Here is a 13,549-nt window from a genome sequence, read left to right as displayed (position 1 = left end):
GAAAACTGGACGGCACACTTAAGTTGGAGTCGGAGTGTGTGTGTCAGTGTGTGAGTTAGAGCAGAACGGGGTTTCACAGTGAGAATATTCCCATTTATTGCTAGTGTTTCTCATGTAAAACATTTGGGTGTGTCGCCATCTGAGTGCGTGTGTGTGTGCATATTTTTGTGCATGCCTTTATTTATTCATGCGTGTGTGTGTGTGTGTGTGTGTGTGTGTGTGTGTGTACACTGACTCCATAGTGAGAGTGTAATCAGAGGATGTGGCTAAGGGCTGTGCGTTGTGTTGCTGCAGTGGGTTCCTCCTCCCACCCGGTGCACACAGAGAGAAAAAAAAGAGCTGAGCTTGTTCTAATTTCCTGCTCTGTGATATCGATCTGAAGGAGGGAGCTATAGGGCAGAAAATTACCACTACCCCTGAACACAGAAAGAGACATTGGCATCACACAGGAGAGCGAGCGAGAGAGCGAGAGAGCGTGTAAGGAAAAGAGACAGGGGTATAGAAAATCTAAGCAGATGAGGACAGTGGGTCGAGAGAAGTGACTAAAAGAAAGAGACTAGATGGAGAGAGGGTCAAACAAGGACACAAGGGAATCTGCAGGGGAAGAGAGGAGGGGAAATTGTGGATTAGGTGAAAAAGAGAGGGAGGCAGGCAGGAGGGAAACCAAGGAGCTGGTGTGAGTGTGTGTGTGTATGTGTGTGTGTGTGTGTGTGTGTGTGTGTGTGTGCGCCACTCCACTCTGCCCCCTTGTGGTAGCTATATGCACTCAGGTAGGCAAGGGTGGCAGCGAGCGCCTCGCTGGCGCCCTGACTCAAGTGCGTATCTCTGGCCCAGTTACCCGCACATGACAGCGCAGAGGGCGTCTGACTTTAATCCCTGTGTGGGAAAGGTTTAAAATCAGACAAGAGATTACCCAGGAATGCACTGCCAAGAATGTCAATAAGGCATGTCATGGCTTTTGCATCCTCACACAAACACAACACGCAGAATACTGTGATCTCGATTTAGCATTCTACAGTCAACGCTCTCATTCGCGTCATGGAATCAGTTTCCTGCTAGAGTGTCAAATATGTTCCATATAATAACTCCCCTGTGTATTCAGACCTGTCACTTCAACCACCTTCCCGAGACACACACCACACCACACACACACACCTCTTAGGGGGCTTGAGTAACAGCTGATGTTAGGCTGAGCGACATGCCCCTTGTGGGCCCAGGGCAGTGAGGTATTATGGGGGGGGGGGCATTAGAGGGTGGCAGCAGGGTTAACTGAGCACAGGCCCATCTGTGCACCCAGTTCCACAAACAGAGAAAGACAGAGAGAGACAGAGAGAGAGACAGAGAGAGACAGAGAGAGACAGAGAGAGACAGAGAGAGACAGAGAGAGACAGAGAGAGACAGAGAGAGACAGAGAGAGACAGAGAGAGACAGAGAGAGAGAGAGAGAGAGAGAGAGAGACAAACAGAAAGATACACAACGATCAAGGAACCTGTGCCAGGTTCATCTGCTCCACACACACTGTCAAACTCTTTCACACATCAATGTTCACGTGCATGCACACACACACACAAACCCAGAAGCACTGCATAAAACTATCCCTCGTACAGAACTAATGCCACACAGCACAACGAACACTGCTCCCAGGAGGTTTTCAATACAACAGAGGCCGCTTCCCAAATAATACCCTATTCCCTACATAGTGCACTACTTTTGCCCAGGGCCACTGCTGACTGTCACTATGGCCTCCTACAGCGCCACAGGCAAACACGAACAGCAGAACAATTCCAACAGAGAGAGAGAGAAGCAGAGGGGAAGAGAGAGAGACATCCTGCGCTCTTATCACAGGAACAGGCACAGCTCTGACTTAGAGAAAACTACAGAAGCTTCCTCAGGGGAGAACCACAGTCCCACCAGAAACTACTGATAAAACACTGACTGGGGATTGATAAGAGAGGGAGAGGAATAGAACGAGATAAAGAAGGAATGGAAAGGTAGAGTTATGTGGGCTGAAAGTGAAAGCTGTGAAAAGCAGAAAGAGAGAAAGAGAGCAAGAAAGAGAAAAAAAATGCAAAAACCTTAAAGAAATTGAGAAACCTGTCCAACCAAAAACAGAGACCCAGCAAACGTGAGCCTATGCCTTCACTATGTTGAATCACTAAAACAATACACTACAGAAAAAGAAGGAACAGCACGTCAGAAATCAGCTCGATGTAATTGAAGAATCCACAAACTAACCACTTCTGTGAAAATACTAAACAAACACAAAGAGTAATTGTACATTTCCTCAGTGAAAACAATGTCCTGAGCAAACGTCAAATTGGCTTTTTACCAAATTATCGTACGACAGACCACATATTCACCCTGCGCACCCTAATTGACAAACCAAAACAAAGGCAAAGACTTCTCATGCTTTGTTGATTTCAAAAAAGCATTCGACTCAATTTGGCATGAGGGTCTGCTATACAAATTGATGTAAAGTGGTGTTGGGGGAAAAAACACATGATATTATAAAATCCATGTCCACTGCTGTTAAAATAGGCAAAAAAAAACATTTATTTCCACAGGGCCGTAGCTTAAGCCTCACCCTTTTCAATATATATCAACGAATTGGCGAGAGCACTAGAACAGTCTGCAGAAGCCGGCCTCACCCTACTAGAATCTTTAGTCAAATGTCTAAATGTTTGCTGATGATCTGGTGCTTCTGATCCCAACCAAGGAGGGCCTAAGGCAGCACCTAGATCTGTTCCCAACCAAGGAGGAACTACGGCAGCACCTAGATCTGTTCCCAACCAAGGAGGGCCTACAGCAGCACCTAGATCTGTTCCCAACGAAGGAGGGCCTACAGCAGCACCTAGATCTGTTCCCAACCAAGGAGGGCCTACGGCAGCACCTAGATCTGTTCCCAACCAAGGAGGAACTACGGCAGCACCTAGATCTGTTCCCAACCAAGGAGGGCCTACAGCAGCACCTAGATCTGTTCCCAACGAAGGAGGGCCTACAGCAGCACCTAGATCTGTTCCCAACCAAGAGGGCCTACAGCAGCACCTAGATCTGTTCCCAACCAAGAGGGCCTACAGCAGCACCTAGATCTGTTCCCAACCAAGGAGGGCCTACAGCAGCACCTAGATCTGTTCCCAACCAAGGAGGGCCTACAGCAGCACCTAGATCTGTTCCCAACCAAGGAGGGCCTACAGCAGCACCTACAGCAGCACCTAGATCTGTTCCCAACCAAGGAGGGCCTTCTGCACTGATTCTGTCAGACCTGGGCCCTGACAGTAAATCCCAGTAAGTCGCCAGGACCACAAATACAAATTCCATCTAGACACCGTTGCCCTAGAGCACACAAAATAACTATACATAGCTTGGCCTAAACATCAGCGCCACAGGTAACTTCCACAAAGCTGTGAACGATTTTAGAGACAAGGCAAGAAGGGCCTTCTAAGCCATCAAAAGGAACATAAAATTCTACATACCAAATAGGATCTGGCAAAAAAATACTTGAATCAGTCATAGAACCCATTGCTCTTTATGGTTGTGATGTCTGGGGTCCGCGCACCAACCAAGAATTCACAAAACGGGATAAACACCAAATTGAGATTTTGCATGCAGAATTCTGCAAAAAAATATCCCCGGTGTACAATGTAAAACACCATATAATGCACGCAGAGCAGTATTAGGCCGATACCCGCTAATGATCAAAATCCATAAAAGAGCCAATAAATTCTACAACCACATAAAAGGAAGTGTTTCCCAAACCTTCCATAACAAAACCATCACTTACAGAGAGATGAACCTGGAGATGAACCTTAAGAGTCCCCTAAGCAAGCTGGTCCTGGGGCTCTGTTCACAAACACAAACAGACCCAACAGAGCCCCAGGACAGCAACACAATTAGACACAACGAACTCATGAGAAAACAAAAATATGATTACTTCGACACATTGGAAATAACTCACAACAGAGCAAACTAGAATGCTATTTGGCTTTAAACAGAGAGTACACAGTGAGAGAGAGAATTCCTGACCCAAACTTAAGGAAAGCTTTGACTATGTACAGACTGAAGTGAGCATAGCCTTGCTGTTGAGAAAGGCCGCCAAAGGCAGAAATGGCTCTCAAGAGAAGACAGGCTATGTGCTCACTGCCCACAAAATGAGGTGGAAACTGAGCTGTACTTCCTAACCTCCTGCCAAATGTATGACCATATTAGAAATATTCCCTCAGATTACACAGATACACAAAGAACTTGAAAACGAACCCAATGTTGATAAACCCCCATATCTCCTGGGTGGACCACAGTGTGCCATCACAGCAGCAAGATGTGTGACCTGTTGCCACAAGAAAAGGGCAACTAATGAAGAACAAACACCATTGTAAATACAGCCCATATTTATTTCCCCTTTTGTACTTGAACCATTTGCACATCGTGACAACACGGTATATACACAGACACATATGACCTTTGAAATGTCTTTGGTCTTTTGGAACTTGTGTGAGTGTAATGTTTACTGTTCATTTTTATTGTTTACCATCTACTTCACTTGCTTCGGCAATGTTAACATGTTTCCCCATGCCAATGGGGGAGAGAAAAAGAGAGAGCGACAGAGAGAGAGAGAGAGAGAGACCTTGCTGATTTTGAGGCTTGCAGCCTTTGCTCTCTGAACAGTGCTATGGAATGAGCGCAGGAGTAAATCAATAAAGCCACCGTCTCCATCTATATGCCATTATATTGATCTCCTCAATAGTCTCAGTAATCAATAGCATCCACTCAGAACAACAATCCAGCCTCCGTGTAATGCGTGGAAGCTTACCCGTTGCCTCAATATATCGGATGCACTTGTCAATGAAGAGCGGGATGGGTCGGTCAGGTGTCACCACGTTGGCCAACGGCACGCCAAAGTAGTTGCTTTCTACTTTGGATATGGAATGCCTGGGCTTGGGCCGTGGTTTCTGAGAGAGAGAGAGGGGGAGAGAGAGATGAGAACGGTGTTATCCTTTCTGTTCATCACCCATCCAAGGCATCGATGGATTTTTAGGCCATAGATATGGACACAATTTTAAACACACACATTACCACACTTTCATTCTTTAACATGGGCATCGAACTGTATCAACCAGCATGGCACACATACGCACCCATGCAGTAGATTCTTCTCAAGGCCCACGCTGATAGGAATGTACGATTCCCATCTCTAGCTGTGGGTGTGATAACACATCTTCATTCCACTTTTCACCTCTCTATGTTTTTTTTGTTCTCTGCACTCTTTCCTCTCCGTTGTCATGCTCCCTTTCCACTACACTGCATTCCTCGAACATTGTCCCACCCGAAACACAATCATCGCTTCTAGTAAGCCGCTAACCTACTGCTGTTATCAGCATTTAATTTGATCTTATAAGCTACTTCTGTGCTGTTCAAGCAGTAACTCCACTTGTACGGTGCACTTAAATGGTGTTCTGTGGGAATGTGTTGCTGTCCCGAGAAGCGAGAGAGCAGAGCAGCATGATACTCTCAGAGAGAGCCTAGTCGCCTTGGCCGGGCCCTCTGCTCCAGTTACACCCCCCCCCCATTACTTTAGCCACCACCACTGACTTGTCCACCACCCTACATTCCCCTGGCTACAGTCACAACACAAAACTCTGCTCTGCTTTTTTTCTCCTTTCTACTGAGACAGGATGTGGCCAACGCTGAGAAGACAACAGACCTCTACCACACAAGGAAAATAAGACACGTCCTTAATAAAAAACACAAAAAAAAACACGAGACCAGGGTTCCATCAATGTCTCCCTCTCTCTCTCTGCAGTGCTAGCGGCATATTAGAAAGGAACTAGGAGATGCAGGAATTTAAATTATTCCACTTGTCGGCTGAGGAGGTTTTAAAAAGGCTGGGGAGAGGAAACGTTTCTGGCGTCTTGGTGGGGGGGGATGAACAAGAGAGAGAGAGAGAGAGACACCTCTGCCAAGTCAGCCGGCCACAGCCTGAGGTGAATGTATTTGAACAGGGAGAGAGGGTCAGTTAGTTTCCACTGTGTACTCACTGCTGAGGCGGCCAGGCAGACAAGACTGGCTGGTTCTACCCTGACCTCGGATCAGACTTACAGGGACACTCTCTGTTTATTATACTGACCAGGCTACAGCTGGTTCTATAGCGACCGTCACCAATAGAGTGACAGCTGATCTGGGAACCTGATGAACTTATGGCTCCCATTAAGTAATAAAGGCTTTAATGTACATGGAGCGGAGACACAGGCCCCAGATCAGCCCTAAGGCTGTGCTCTGCAGTCTGGGTCGCCATCTTAGTCCCCAGTAAGTGGTTTTGTTTTATTTGTTTTGGTGGCTTAAATTAAGTTCCCCCTATACTGGTTCCGCCAACAAAATTCACGCTAGATTTGTGATGTTAAGGAGCATCGTTCAGGACATACAGTATACAACTAAACACGTGTACAGTTTATGGGGTAGAGAGACATCACTACTGTGTGTGAAAACATAAAATCTCCCCGTCCTCCCTACTGACACCCATGGTAATTATCACCCACACACAGCCAGACAGGGTGGTTTGTGTCTCTCTCCCCCAGCCAGTCTAATCATATACACTGCCTTTGCTCCCACTTAGGTGGCACTTTACGTGTCAGCCTCTCTGTGTGAACGAGAGGTATGGCAGGCAGATAAGATGGACGGTGTTGGGTCAAATGTTTCACCGCAGAGTCTGAGGGGGGGAGGGGAGGCTGACGCCCATGTATGAGTCCTATATTCACTGTATTCCCGCTTCATCAGCAGGAAGGTAAAGAGAGAGAGAATCGGGGAATGAGGGAGGGAAGGAGAATGTGTGGGAGGAGAAAATAAACCCAGGGCATGTCCCACTAGTCTCTGGGCATGTTTTGGTGCCGCACAGTTGGATCACTCGGCTGCCAATCGCTCTCTATTCACTTAATGAACAGCCCACCTCGAAACAGAGCATTTCATAAAGCCATTGGGTCTACTCTGCACAGATCTACTTGTTTTTAAAAACAAGCCACACTATGGGACTGCAGATAGGGCTGTGGAAGTAACAGGTTTGTAATTTGTAATGAGTGAGTGGGTTAGAACCAGGGCTGCTTTAATCCAGGATAAAACAAAACTGCTGTACAGAGAGACAGTGTGGAGGGGGAGAGGGGGCGGTATAATAATTCTCTTTTTACTGTAGTTAATGACCTCATTCGGGTGACCAGTGAAAGAAATGTCAAACTAAGCCGGCAAAAATGTACCTTCGGTTTTACCGGCGTTCGTGTCAAATTATAATGAGCCGTGTCAGCACGGATTCCAAGTTTGAGAATTGTGTCCGTTTGGGGTATAATGGACAGCACACACAAACACTGACAAACACACACACAGGCATATGAAGGGAAACATTACACACATACACAACTAGCCATAGCCTGAGCGTACACTGTGCTCCCGATTCATTAAAACAGTTTCTCCTGAGCTGGGTGACTTCAATAGCTGGAGTTTCTCTGCTTCCACCCATGATTGGGCTAGTTTGGAGGACCACTGCAAAGCAAGAGAAAAGTAGGCCCACACAGCGAGAGAAGGCAAGGCTGATTTAAAGGGCCTGGAAGGAAACCCAGACCCTCTATAGCAAGTCAGACTCCAATGAGATGGAGCAGAGACAACACAGAAAACCTGTACATAGCTCATGCACTCACACAGGTGAGGGAATACACACGCCAATAAACACTGAACAGTGCATTAGGAACACTGTTGCTAGGTAACTTTGATAAAAAGGTGGTAGGTGAAGACAAAACCCCATTAAAACAGATGAAAATCATCAAAGTCTATAATAGATTGATCGAGATTGTATATGAAGTCAGCCATAGGGTGAAATCTAAATGAGTCACAGCAGTTTCTCTCTTTCTCGAGGTGCTCTATATACAGTATGTGACCGGTATAAATAATAAAAACTGAAAGTGTGAAACCTGATGTGATGTTGATGAACAATACACACATACACAAAACAGACACTGGAGCACATACCTTGGTGTTTCTGCGCAGGCTTCTGAGAATGTTCCTCCTCTTGGGGTCCTCGCCCTCCTCGTTAATGGAGTTGTCCCCTTTGTGCGCCCCGCCCAGCTCCTCTGGTGCTTTGGGAGGCCCCAGCTCGTCGTCACTGCCGATGGAGAAGCTAGTGCGGAAGCTGCTGAACTTGCCCAGGCGTTTCGAGCGGTCGCGGTACAGCCGCGGCTTCACCCCCAGAGCAGACATCTTCCGCCTCCGCTCCAGGGAGCTGCTGTCAGCCTCGCTATCCGAGCCATTGCCCCCGCCGTTAGAATGCTTGTTGGCGTTGCGGATGGTGATGATCTTGCCCTGAGTGCTGTCGTGGGGCACCGAGTAGATGCTCTCCTCCTCTGTGGGCCGCTGTTTGGTCACGGCATCCACGGGCTCGGCGTAGTCCGAGGGGTCGTAGCCACCGTCGCTGCCCGGCGCCCAGGTGACAGCAGGGGGTAAGGAGCGACGGTTGGTCCCTTGCTGGTCCATGTAGGGCCCCAGGTTGACTTTCCGTATGGTGGGCTTGGGCCGCACCTGGGGGGGGACCTTGTTGTTGAGCTTGCTCTCGAAGGTGCTGATCTCGGAGATGACTGAGAAGGCATCGCTGGACTCCAGGTCGGGGAGCTTGAAGCCCCCAAGGTGGGAGGTGAGGGTAACGTCAGGGTAGGGAGGCGAGGGCTCCACATCCTCTTCAGAGTCTAGCAGGGTGTTGATGGGACTGGGGGAATTGCAGCGGGCCGGGCTCATGCTCTCAGTGGTGCAGGCCTCTGCTACATTATCGTACATGTGTGTGGCCTCCACTATGGTGCGTTTCTCCACAACCTCCTTCAGGAAGGGCTGGAAGAGGTCTATCCTGTGCAGGCCTCCCACCACCCCTCCAGGCCCACACACTACTGTGTTAAACCTGGCCTCGATCTCCCGGGCCAGCTCCTCCCCCTGGCTCACCTGCTCCCTGGCCGCCTCAGAGTCCGACAGCTCAGCCTGGCTCTCCCCCACCGCAAGCAACTGCACGGGAATGATGTCCTGCACCTCGCACAGGAACGCACACAGGGTCTCCATGGACGCCTTGCGCCTGGCAGAATACACGGCAATGTAGCCGTGCACCAGCCGGCTTTTCCGTAGGGCAAATGAGGAGTGGAAGGAGAGCAGGGAGAGGTCGATGGTGTGCCTCTGGGCCCCCACCGTGAGCTCTAGGAGCACGGACGTGCCACTGCTCAGGCTGGAGGCCGGCCGACAGTGCTGGGGCAGCAGGAGGGGCGAGAGGAGCTGCTCCACGTCATAATCGTCGCCACACATCAGGCACATGACTATCCGCAGGTCTGTCTCGGGGATGGGCTGGGAGTGAGAGTCTCTGAAGGAAGGGGGTAAAGGAGGGGAGCTGCTGCCTATGCTCCCAGGGGGCCTACGGCATTCTAACAGACCTTTTAACACCTGGTTGATCTGCTTTTCGTTCACATTGCGTCCATAGCCCACCCCAGGGGAGGCGGGGTCTAGATAACCACACTGTAGCTTCCCAGCCACCTGCTGCCCCTGGAGGATAAGTGTGTGGGCCGTTTCCCCCCCAATGTCCCTGATGGACCCTACTCCCCGTTTGGTGACTAGGAGCAGGTTCATGGGCAGCTGAAATAGACTGTTTTCCCTTCGGCCTAGCGTGGACTCTCTGAGCTTCTCAATGCTCTCCACAATGTAAGATAGTGACTCCTTAGAGTTGTAGAGACACAGGACGCCATGGGGGGTGAAGGTAGGCGTGTGGAAGGAATTGACCGGCAGACGCACGTTACCCTCTATGGGCCGGAGGGACAACTCATACATTTTCCCATCCAGCACGTACCGGTCATCATTGGTGCACAAAGCCCTGATCTCATTGGCCAGTTCTCTCCCCAGGCCATCTTTACCCAGAATGACCAGGTTTATGCGATCTGCGTTCCCGTCGCCCGGTTTATGGCTATCGAAGAAGGAGTATCGAGTGGGGAACTTGGAGGCTAGAACCTGTTCAATCTTACAGTCCACACAGTGTGGGCTATTTGGGCAGGTCTCCTTGGTGGGGTGGTAGACAAAGTGGATATGCTTGAGAACCAAAGCGTCCCTCTCTGCCTGCAACTTCTGCAGGGCCTTGAACCTTTGCTCCTCCCCTAACACCTCCTGGATGGCCCCCATCTTCTCCTTACTGGGCTTGGCATCTACCTCTAGCTCATAGAAGAGCTCTGAGTACTCCAGCAGCAGCTCTTGGAAGTCCTCCTTGGCTCGGTCAATGATCTCCTTCTGGTGCCTGTTGTAGATGTCTAGGTACTCTGGTTCCTCGAGCCACTGATAGAAGTCTTCATTCATGATGAAGCTGCGTGCCTCCTCCCAGGGTTTGCCTGCTGTGATGAAGGGAGAGGCACTGAGCTTCTCCTTGAACTCCCACCTCATCTCCGCCCGTTTGCGCTCATTTTTCAGGTGCTCCAGGTGGCTCTCGTAAATCGTCTCAGCCACCGGGGTCTCCAGGAGATCCTGGGGAATCCTCTCATCCTCCATGTTGTCTATGTGTGGAGTGGTCTCCCAGGGGGTGTCATCCAACACAACGAACCAATGGGAGAAGTCTTGCTTGGTCTCCAGAACCTTCTGGACCCCGGACCAGCTCAGGTGGTCGATCTCATCCAGCTCAGGGACTAGGGAACCTAGTGCCTGAGGCAGGGTGCTGAGATAGGCCCTCCGCCTTCGCTCAATGTGTTCTTGTTTGAGCCTGTGGACGTGCTGCTGGAAGAGCTTCTTGGCTTTAGCAGTGCCCTCCAGGAAGACATACTCCTTGTACTCTGAGGAGGTCTGCATGCGCCGGTTTATGTTGGGCCACGTCTCATTGTGGTTCTTCACGATGCGGCTGACCAGCCACTCATAGCGGTCTTTAGCCGAGGCGATCTGCTGGCTCTGTTGCTTCAGGGCCTCAAAGTAGGGGATGATCTTGGGTTTGCCCCGGCCCTTGTCTATCAGCTGCACCAGGGTGAGGAAGGCCAGGTCTACGTTGACGTTGGAGCGTGCTGACGTCTCCACCACCTGGAGGTTCTTCTTGGCCAAGGCAAAGGTGTGAGAGTCCTTGATGTAGCGCTCCACCCCCTCGTCGCACTTGGTGAGCACCAGAACCACTGGCTTCTTGTTCTTGGCTAGCTGGTTGTAGAGATTAGTGATGAACTTCATCTGGTCGTCAAAGTTGCGGTTCATGCCCCTGCTGACGTCCACACAGAGGAGGAAGCCATCCACCATTAGCTTCCCCTCTGGCATCTGCTTCTGCTCAAAGTCCTGCTCCAGCCCTAGCTGGTCCGTGCAGAAATACATCAACTTCTCTGCAGAGGCCAGCTTGTTGGAGGCAGCCCTCTTGATGTAGGGCTGGAGTGCTGTGGAACGGTGTGGCTGGAACGTCTGGTCATCAATGAACTCTGTCTGCTCCACCACATGCATCCTGCACTCCGGCCCCTCCTCCAGCACCCGCCCCGTTTCCCCCCAGAACAGGAAGTGGTCATTATTCACCACACGTCCCCCGAAGTCGCTGGTGCTTAGCACGGAGGTGTGGTCCAGGTAAAAGTCGTCTGCGCTGGGACGGACGAAGCGGTTGCACAGGCAGGACTTGCCCACACCACACTGCCCCTTCTCCTTCTCTGTGCCGGACAGGCCCACCACGACCAGGTTGTAGGTGGGCGCCTTTGCATCTTGCTTTTTTGCCATCATCATCGAACGCAGACACTCATCCTGCCATGCCCACAAGCTCTAGGGAGGCTGCCGGGCGGTCTTTCCATGCAAAGATTCTTACTGGCCTTGGGTCTGACCCTACAAGAGAAGGAGAAAGAGGGAACAAATATATAAATAATGAAGACTGTGGGAAAGATTCAAGTCATTATTTGGAGGGTGTTCCATGTCTCATTTAAATTCCCACATCGTTGCTGTGTGATGTTAATGTTTAATCTGTGACCCCATTTCACCGCTGAAAGTTTCCTGAAGAGATTGGGGTCAGAAAGCTGTTGGAATGCTACACCTTACTTAAGACAACTGCAGTACAGTCACTATTAACTGACGCATTCCTTCACATTTAACCTCTTTTTGACATTCTACTACCCAGCATCCTTAAAGTAGTTTCCTTATGGCTTGTTTGAAAAACGTACAAAGCAGAACCTTATGTAACGATACATAATTCTCTCACATCTAACAGTGTTGTCTAAGCCAGCAGTAGTTCTAAAATACGTGATGATATAGTTCGCGCAAACACACAAATCCACAGACAGAGACAGAGAGACCCTAATTGGGCAACTAGGGAAGACCAACTGCCTTTTAAAAGGCTGCATTGAATGTTGGCTGCTTTCCTCTATATCAAAAAAAAAAAGTGTGTGTTTTCTTCTGGTCCCGAAAAAAATAAAAATAAAAGACTCCGCGGACAGACTGTAATCGCTAATTATGATCTCAAATTGCACGTCTCGTCACATTTGCCGAGATGTAATAGCGGTTCAATTTGGTATCCTGCCGTCTGGAGATATCACTTGCAGATGTTTCTTTCCATGCCCCGCACAATGTTCTCAGAGCAAAAAAAGTTCACAGCCACACAACATATCCTATTGGCAGAACACAGGCCTACAAATCATAACTAGAGCTACAATGGGTAGAACTGAATGAGGGAGATAACATTCATGCCGTTTCGATAGGCAGGCCCTTTCTAAGCAGTCAGGCTCGCATAGACAAAGGCCCAAAGCACTAGACAGCTGTGTACAGTAAAAAAGACCCCACACCCAGTTTACGGTAATTCATCCATGTATTTAGTAAACACATTTAAAACCACTGTTGATGAATGAATGGGGCTTTTGAGGCAGGGTTTAGAGAATACGAAATACCCACTGAATTGATTTAGTCAGAGAGTCAGTATGAAGAGAGAACTCTCTGCAGAGAAAGAAAAGAGTTCAAAGTCCATCTCTCTCTCACACACACACAGAGACAGACAAATCCAGACACTGTAGATAATATATACACACACACACCACGACCACAGGTAGGACGGTTGTAGGTTTAATAGTAGAAAGGGGACAATAATATAAGGGATTCAAAAGTTACTGTGCAAAGCTAGTTCCATCTACCCAGACTCTGTTGACTATAACACTAGAGCAGCGCACGCATACTACAGTAGGTGCATCACCAAGTGGCAGCACAAAAGAGATCCATATCAAAAGGAATGTCTTGTGTTTTGATATTTGCAGAGTAAAACATGCATCAAAAAAAAGGGGGGGGGGGGGGGGGGGGGCTGAGAGATCCAGTACACAGTCTGTGTAACGAAGGGAGTCTGTGCCTGGGCTGCAGGTCGATAGCGGGCTGGTTGGTGATAAGACCTGGGCACCCATGGTTAATTCATTGCTCTACATCCCGCTGCAGGGCTCTGGACTGGCCAGCAGTGATTAGCCGGAGATCAATGAGCCCTTCACATAGAAAAGTGAGCAGGAGAACACTTTTTTTTTTTTTTTTTCACATTTTAGTCATTTTGAAGACACTCTTATCCAGAGCGACTTACAGTAGTAGTGCA

At 49.2% G+C, this 13,549-nt stretch overlaps 1 protein-coding gene across 3 annotated transcripts in view; it reads right to left on the bottom strand.

Annotated features, from left to right (window-relative positions):
- LOC110503497 (rho GTPase-activating protein 35) overlaps positions 1 to 13,549 on the bottom strand; it is a 104,680-nt gene that overhangs the window by 28,547 nt on the left and 62,584 nt on the right. For all 3 annotated transcript variants that reach the window (XM_036962193.1, XM_021581833.2, XM_021581832.2), the window contains exons 2-3: positions 8,005 to 11,817; positions 4,808 to 4,946 (exon numbers count right to left, since the gene is read on the bottom strand). In XM_036962193.1, coding sequence (XP_036818088.1) covers positions 4,808 to 4,946; positions 8,005 to 11,721 — 3,856 coding nt within the window. In that variant the 5' untranslated portion in view covers positions 11,722 to 11,817. The remainder of the gene's footprint in view (positions 1 to 4,807; positions 4,947 to 8,004; positions 11,818 to 13,549) is intronic.

The sequence above is a fragment of the Oncorhynchus mykiss genome, chromosome 24, assembly GCF_013265735.2.
Source record: "Oncorhynchus mykiss isolate Arlee chromosome 24, USDA_OmykA_1.1, whole genome shotgun sequence".
NCBI lineage: Eukaryota > Metazoa > Chordata > Actinopteri > Salmoniformes > Salmonidae > Oncorhynchus > Oncorhynchus mykiss.
This window is presented reverse-complemented; position numbering and strand designations above follow the sequence as displayed.